This window comes from Balaenoptera musculus, chromosome 14 (assembly GCF_009873245.2).
Source record: "Balaenoptera musculus isolate JJ_BM4_2016_0621 chromosome 14, mBalMus1.pri.v3, whole genome shotgun sequence".
Taxonomy (NCBI): domain Eukaryota; kingdom Metazoa; phylum Chordata; class Mammalia; order Artiodactyla; family Balaenopteridae; genus Balaenoptera; species Balaenoptera musculus.
Window position 1 is genome coordinate 24601274 of NC_045798.1, and position 7784 is coordinate 24609057.

Sequence of the window (7784 nt, forward strand, 5' to 3'; positions counted from 1 at the left end):
TTCTGTGGGGCGAGGGCTGGGGGGGCCTCTATGGAATTGTTCCCTTCGAATACAATTTTTTTAATATAAATTTATTTATTTATTTATTTATTTTTGGTCGCGTTGGGTTTTCATTGCTGCGCGTGGGCTTTCTCTAGTTGCGGCGAGCAGGGGCTACTCTTCGTTGCAGTGCACGGGCTTCTCATTGCGGTGGCTTCTCTTGTTGCGGAGCTCAGGCTCTAGGCTCACAGGCTTCAGTAGTTGTGGCACTCGGGCTCTGTAGTTGTGGCTCATGGGCTCTAGAGCACAGGCTCAGTAGTTGTGGCGCATGGGCTTAGTTGCTCTGCGGCATGTGGGATCTTCCCAGACCAGGGCTCAAACCCGTGTCTCCTGCATTGGCAGGTGGATTCTTAACCACTGCACCATCAGGGAAGTCCCCAAATACATTTTTAAGGGGTAGAATCAGAGGATGGGAGGGTCTTTTTTTGTTTTTTGTTTTTTTTGGCCGGGTGGCATGTGGGATCTTAGTTCCTCGACCAGGGATCAGACCCGTGCCCCTTGCAGTGGAATCGTGGATTCTTAACCACTGGACCACCAAGGAATTCCCCATGGGAGGGTCTTTTTTGAGACTCTTGAACTACAAGGTTAAAATTGCTTTACAGAAGAGTTGGACCAGTTTACACTCTCCTGCACTGTGTGGCGTATTCAAGCTGGCCTGGGACTGTTTTTTGCTCTATTAGGAGCAATATGTAGAGGAATAGCATATGCTCTGTCATCGTGAGCCGTCCCACCCTCCGGAGAGCTGCCCCACAAATTACGTCAGACCCCTACTTTCTGCCCTCTTCTCCTCCATTGTCCCCCACTGTGCACATGATCTCGTGCAGGATATTGCAAAACTTGGAAACAATCTTAGGGCAACAGTTGAGTAATGGTGGTGTGTACATTGTATAGAATACTATGTAGCCATCCAAAATGGTAATCGTGAAACCCCCAAAAATGGGAAGATAGGAAGCAAACAAAACAAAGCTGCTCACACATTAGAATGGCAACTCATGCAAAAATGTATACTCAATCCCTAAACTCCAAGCACCCTCTCCTTTCCAGGGCTTTGCTATTCCCTCTGCCGGGAATGCTTTTCTACCCACATCCGTGCATGGCTGGCTTCGTTTTCATCTTTTAGCTCTTTGCTTATGGGGTGTTTTCCAACACCAACAACTAATTCTCTGATTATCCGGACACCAACTAGGTGTTGCGTAATTCAGTTCAATTCTGACACTGATTTCTGGAGATAGCCTCTGACCCCACAGGTTAAGGGCCCAGTCCCACAAAACTGCCCCCACTTCAGATGCCCAGGCTACCTACCTTTCTGCCCAGCCAACTACACATTTGCGGGGTCCCCATGCCCCCCTCCCCCCCACACTCAGGTTTGGTAATTCGGTAGAACAACACACAGGACTCAGGAAAACACTTTACTTCCTAGATCACCAGTTTATCATAAAGGCTGTAACTCAGGAACAGCCAAGTGGAAGAGGTGTGTCGGGTGAGGTATGGGGGAGGGGCGTGGAACCCCCATGCCCTCTCTGGGTGCACCACCCTCCCGGCACCTCCCTGTGTGCACCCACCCCGACTCCCTGAACCCTATCATTTATGGATTTTTATGGAGGTTTCATTAAGTAGGCATGGTTGATTAAATCATTGGCTGTTGGTTATTAATCTCCAGCCTCCTCCCTTCCCCAGAGGTTGGGGTGGAGGGCGCTGAAATTTCCAACCCTTTAATCATGCGTTGGCCTTTTTGGTAACCAAGCCCCCCGATCCTGAAGCTAGGGGCCCCCAGCCATCAGTCATCTCATTTGCATACAAAAGATGCTTTTTATCACTAGGGAGATTCCAAGGGTTCTAGGAGCTTGGTGCCAGGAACCCAAGGCAGAGATCACATGTAGGTTTTTCATTACACTCCACCTTAAATGTCATCCTCCTGTAGTGGCCTCTCCGAACCACTTTATCTGAAGGAGCCCCAACACCAGTCACCCATATCAGCCCACTGTATTGCCTGGACTTGATAGTATCTTACGGATGTGTTTGTTGAGCAGGCTCTCCCCACTAGAATGTGAGCTGGGTGGGGATAGGATGGGGTCTATCATGTTCACAGTAGCCCCAGCACCCGGCACATAGTAGGTGTGCGGTAACTACTCGGTGAGGGAGTGTGCCCGATTCAGTGATGCTGAGGGCTGAAGCTCAGGGCAGTGAGGCCCTGGCGCACCCACTTGGCTGTGACCCTTCCTCTGTGTGTTGTCTTCCTCCAGGTGAACCAGAATAGCACCTCTTCCCACCTAGGAAGCTCATGATTTCCAGGTAGGCCTGTGGACTTTGCCGGGATCTTCCGACACTTCTGAGCCCAGGAGTCACTTTTCTGAAAAGCTTGTCCTTCCTGAGCCTCCCTGGCGAGGAGTGGCCACCAAGGTGGGCTGACCCAGCCCCATCAGGAGGTTTCCCTGGCCCCAGCCTGGGGAGCTGTTTATAGAATCAAGGCTTAGTCTCCTAGCTCTGGATCAGGGGTGTGGGCAGGGATCAATGCTGAACCAACCAGAAAAAGGTTTATCTGGCATTGGGGAGGGGGTACAGAGGACAGGTGTGATGGGGGGATTCTAGATCCATTTTGCACAGAATGCTGTCTGCCAACCCAGCTTCTATAAACAACATCAGGTTGGCCCAAAGCAATTAACGTTGTAATAATAGTCACAAGCAGTTCTGGTCTAAGAATAACCCCTACTGCACTGGGCTGAGTGCTCCTCCTGTGTTGCTCCTTTAACCCTCAGCATCCCTGGGAGGCAGGTGACATGACTGTCCCATTTTATGGAGGAGAAAACCAAAGCCCAGAGAAGGGCATTGACTTGCCTAAGGCCACACAGCCACCAAAAGTCATCTCCCCCAGAGTTTGCTTTTAACAAACGATTTTAAGTGCATATTTATCCATCCACGTTTTGCCAAGGGGCAGGGAAACAGGGTCTGAACTTGGGAAGTCAAAGATTTAAGAACTCACTCGAGGTTCAACTCCTGTTGGCCTCTGTTTTCCCCATCTGGAGAATGGGGATTCGTCACTGTCCGCCTCCAAGGGTGGTCGTGAGATGAAGTGAGGCCGGCCCGGGTGGGAGTGCTGGGACCTCGCGGTGGACGTGGGCACTGGAGTTAAGGCTCCAGCGAGTGAGCTCACTTGCTTACGCTCCGCAGCCTCTCTGATCAGGCTCAGGGAAACCTGGGGGAGTCAGAGAGGCCAGGACCGACTTGCCTGGGTATTCGGCCTATTCTTTTAAACTGTAAAAGAGCTTCTAGCCTCGAGTCTATTTTTAGTTTCCTTATCTTATTTTTAAATAATCAGCACATTTTTTAGTTTTTCTTGAAATCCACTTTGCACCAGCCCACAAGGCTGGAGACACGAAGTCACCCTGACTATCAGCATTCCCATCTTGAGCTGTGCTAAGATCCAGGACTTCCATTTAATTCCTAAGAAGTCTCACGTTGAAAGCAGTCTTTTTCCAAGTTTTTCCCCAACTCGATTTCCCTCTGTCTCTTTCTGCAGGTTCATTAGTAGAATCCTGAACCTTCTCGTTGACGAAAGCCAGACCTATTTCTCGCTTTACTCTTTAGATGAGGTCCCAGAGACAGGGTACTTTAGCTAATCTTTGCCATCTGCTCTTCATAAATCAGAAAAGTGGTATCTTTGAGGTCAAGTGGTGACAGGTTGAGATGTGGGTAAGGACCCAAGAAACATTTTTAAAGGTAAATTCTCTCCAGCCATCTGGATGCTATAGAAAATCTCACATGCTTACATGAATGCATAAAGACCATCTGTCCTGCAATCACACATATAAATATACAAGATCTGTTTCAGAATTGCGACTCTGGGCCTAACACCCGTTTTCTCCCCTTTCAGATCTTTGCAAGTGGCTTTGTTGCCAGAAGAGAAGAAACTTTGCATTTGAGTGGAAATCGGACCTCTAATCCAAGCATATTGCTTGCTATTAATCACCAAAACAGGACTGCTCACGAGGAATGTATTTGCATATGTTTGCAAAAGCTGAATCATTGAAAACTTAACCTTGAAACACTCTATCTTAGGATAGTCTAGGGTAGAGAACCAAGAGTGTGGAGGTAGTCCGGCTTTTGAAACTTAGGTATTTTATATTTTTCCCCTCGAGAAGTTTTTTTTAAGAAATGGATTTTCCATTCTCCTTAATTTGCAGGACTGCCTTGGTGGCTTTGTTTGCTGGGACAAGGCCCACCACCCGTGCCTCTCCTGTTGACCCTTACTTTTGAATTCAAAGAATCTATTTAAGAATTTAATATATGAGGCTTTCTTTGATTGCTCCTCGGGTCTACTCACAGAGAAAAAAATATATATATTATTTGAATAAACTGAACAGGGACTCATTTGTCTGTGCCTTACTTTACAGAGTGAATAGATTTTTTTCTTCCATGTAGAGTTTTGTCAGGTGGATTGATGACGAACAAAGGCTGGAGAATAGGTCCACGCAAGGGCACAGCTGAACTCCTGTGTCAGGGAGCCCCAAGGCCACCCTTGGGTTTGGCAATTTGCTACAAGGACTCACGGAACTCAGAAAACCTGGTGGTTTTCTGAGTTATGGTTTATTACAGTGAAAGGATATGGATTAAAATCAGCAAGGGAAAAAGGCACATAGGGCAGAGTCCAGGAGAGCCCAGGCACAAGCTCCCAGATGTCCTCTCCCACTGGAGTCTCACAGACACGCTTGATTCTCCCACCAACAGTGTGTGACAACATGTATGAAGTATTGCCAGCCAGGAAGGCTCACCTGAGCCTTAGTGTCCAGGATTTTTTACTTGGCATCAGTCACAAAGGTATGCAGCAACTGACCATAGTTACTTGGTCTCCAGCCCTTCCAGAGGTCAAATGATACAGTGTGATCCAAGACACCCCATAAATTACATTGTTAACATAGACTCTATGGCCTGTTGTGGTCCAGGGTCCTAGGTATTCAAAGACACTCCTTCTAGTGAGGACATCCCAAGGGCTCAGAGGTGAGCTCCCAGGAGCTGGTCCAGGCTGGTCCTTTCTTTGTCACGTGCAGGGTTTGTTGGAACTCTCCAAGCCTGCTGAGTTAGTCCTTGGCTGCACAAATGCTTAGGGATCAACCAGGCCCAGAACAGTTTGTTGTCTTTTAAGGGTTAAATGTTTTACCCACACTGCCTTGCCTTAGCTGTCATGACAGCAGTGAGGCTTTGGGAAGGTAGTGACTCACAGTGGCGTGGGGTATGGAGTTTTGGAGTCAGGCCAAAGTACCAGCTGTGTGGTTTGCTCCCCTGTTTCTTCATCTGTAAAATGAGGAAGGTAGAACTTCCTGGGTTTAGTGGGAGGGGCCCATGGGTGACGTGGGGTGTGGTGCCTGGTATGAGATGAGCCTGCAGTGTGAGGCAGCTCTTGTCTCCTTGTCTTGAGACGGAGGTGGGATGGGTAGTTGATGGAGTCATGGACACAGGAAGCTCATGATCACCCCTCAAGCGTTAACAGAAGACATCCGGCCTCGTTCACTGTTCCACCCATCTATTGCTGCGTGACTCAACAGCCCCCAGCTTCATGACTTAAAAGCATTTATTGTTGAATCTCTCAGTTCTAGGAGTTAACTAGAGCGAGCTCAGTGGTTCTCATAGTCAGATGGTGGCTGGGGCTTCTGTCCACTGAAGGCTCCTGCAGTCACATGTCTGGTGCCTGGGCTGGGATGGTTGTAGCGTCTGGAGGTGTCATTGTCATGTAGCCTCTCCATGCGGCGAGCCTGGACTTCCTTGTAGCATGGTTAGGCAGACTCCTTATATGGCGGCTGGGCTCCCCCAGAGTAGATGCCACGCAGTTAAGGGATATGCCTGGAGCTGGTGCAGTGTCACTTCCGCTCACCTCACCTGTGTCCTTTTGAGGACGCTTGCTTTACAGATAATGTCCCAGGCCTGCAGAACCTCGTCCCGGCTTTCTATCAAAGGATAGTGTTCACAAATTCTTGAAAGATAAGTAGGGTAGACACCATCTGTAAGAAACACTTAAAGGAAACCAAATTTGCTAATCTCAGCTGATCTGGATCTTCAGTTCTGCCAAGTTCAGGACATATATATTTTTGTGAACAAAACTCAAAATAAGACTAAGCCATGTGCAACTGTAGAATGTCAATGTCCCAGAAAAGGTACTTGTGCTAGACTTTAAATATATCATCTTTGAAATGCCACTTACAGATTGTTTCTATGGTACCAACCTATTTAAAGTTGTAACTGAGTGAGGATTTTCCCCCCCAGATCTTTGGAAGGCAATATGGAAACAGTGCTGTATGGTGTGAGCTGCCTAAGGGGTGATTAGGAGTGTGGACTCGGCTTAGAAACGACCTTGGAAGGTTGAGGAATCGAAGAGATGACATATGCAGAGGTCCTTGTGACCCTGAACAGACAGTAGTCACTCTATAAGTATTAGCTCAAGTAAGTGGACAGAAATGATGTGGGTGGGTGCATGCACCGTGTAGCAGAGAAAGGACTGGTCTGACTCCGTCCTTCAATTCTCTATGTGGCCCTGGTACCTCCCCTGTGGCGTGGCCTCCTCTGTTGCCTCTTCTGTGAGAAGGGAGGGATGGACCAATGATTGTCCGAGAGCCCTGCCAGGCTTCTGCTGAGGAAACTTATTGCCTGGCAACCCCCTCCTGGGAAGGCTACATGTCTGAGCACCTCACTGGAAATCTAGACATGGGCCTGGATGTCCCTGGGTCCCGAATCAAGGGTTTATCTGGGCAGTGCCAGGAGACCAGGCTGGGTATGAGATCCTGAAACTACACCACTGGCCGCCTCTCTCCTTGCTTTTCCTGAGGCTGTGCATTTGAGTCCAAAAGTCTGGAAAAACCACTGATCTTTGAGGCTAGAGACCATCTATGCAGAGATATGAGATTGGGTCTTTTAAATGAAAATAGCCACAACCATTTAAGAAGATCTTACTATGCCAGGAGTTTTACATGCATTAATTAGCCTTCCCCCTTTTTATTTTGGTCCTGGGAACAACCTTTTTAGAGCAGTGCTATCTTTATCTCCATTTTAGAGGTGGGAAAACTGAGGTGTGGAGAAGCAAAGCAACCTGCCCCAGGTCCCATATCTAGGAAGCAGCAAAGTGGAGATTTGGATCCTTAAAGTTTTACTCCAGAACCTTAACTTTTAAAAAATTCTAAGTACATAGAGAAAACATTATTTCTCTTAATCATTTGAGATTAAGTTGCCTATGTGATGCCCCTCCACCCTGCACCAAATACTTTAGTATTTCCAACAAACAATGACATTCTCCATCATAACCACAGGACAACCATCAATTTAAGGAAATGAACATGGACACATCACTACAATGGAAACCTCAGGCCCCATTTAAGTTTTGACAGCTGCCCCAATAACTTCCTTTATAGCAAAAAGATCCAGTTCAGAGTCATGTGTTGCATTTAGTTGTCATGTCTCTTTAGTCACCTTCAGTCTGGAACAGTTGTAGGGTCTTTCATTTTCATGACCTTGGCACTTTTGAAGATGACAGACCGGTTGTTTTGTCCCTTTAATGGAGTTTGCCTTCTGTATCCTCATGATTCCATTCAGGTTATGCAGCTTGGCAGGAAATCACAGGAGTGATGCTTCGATCTTCTCAGGACATCCTATCACGTGATTCCCATTCGCCCCATTCTAGGGGACACACACTTGATCAGAGCCTGTATTCTCAATGACCCCACAACCATCCAGAAGGTTTCCTTTTCCAGAAGCCACATGGT

At 47.6% G+C, this 7784-nt stretch overlaps 1 protein-coding gene across 3 annotated transcripts in view; it reads left to right on the plus strand.

Annotated features, from left to right (window-relative positions):
- Nucleotides 1–4409, plus strand: part of TPST2 (tyrosylprotein sulfotransferase 2) — a 56132-nt gene extending 51723 nt beyond the window's left edge. For 2 of the 3 annotated variants that reach the window (XM_036823716.1, XM_036823718.1), the window contains 2 exons: nucleotides 2283–2331; nucleotides 3911–4409. In XM_036823716.1, coding sequence (XP_036679611.1) covers nucleotides 2283–2324 — 42 coding nt within the window. In that variant the 3' untranslated portion in view covers nucleotides 2325–2331; nucleotides 3911–4409. The remainder of the gene's footprint in view (nucleotides 1–2282; nucleotides 2332–3910) is intronic. The other variant, XM_036823717.1, reaches the window with a different exon arrangement.
- Nucleotides 4410–7784: the final 3375 nt, after the last annotated feature.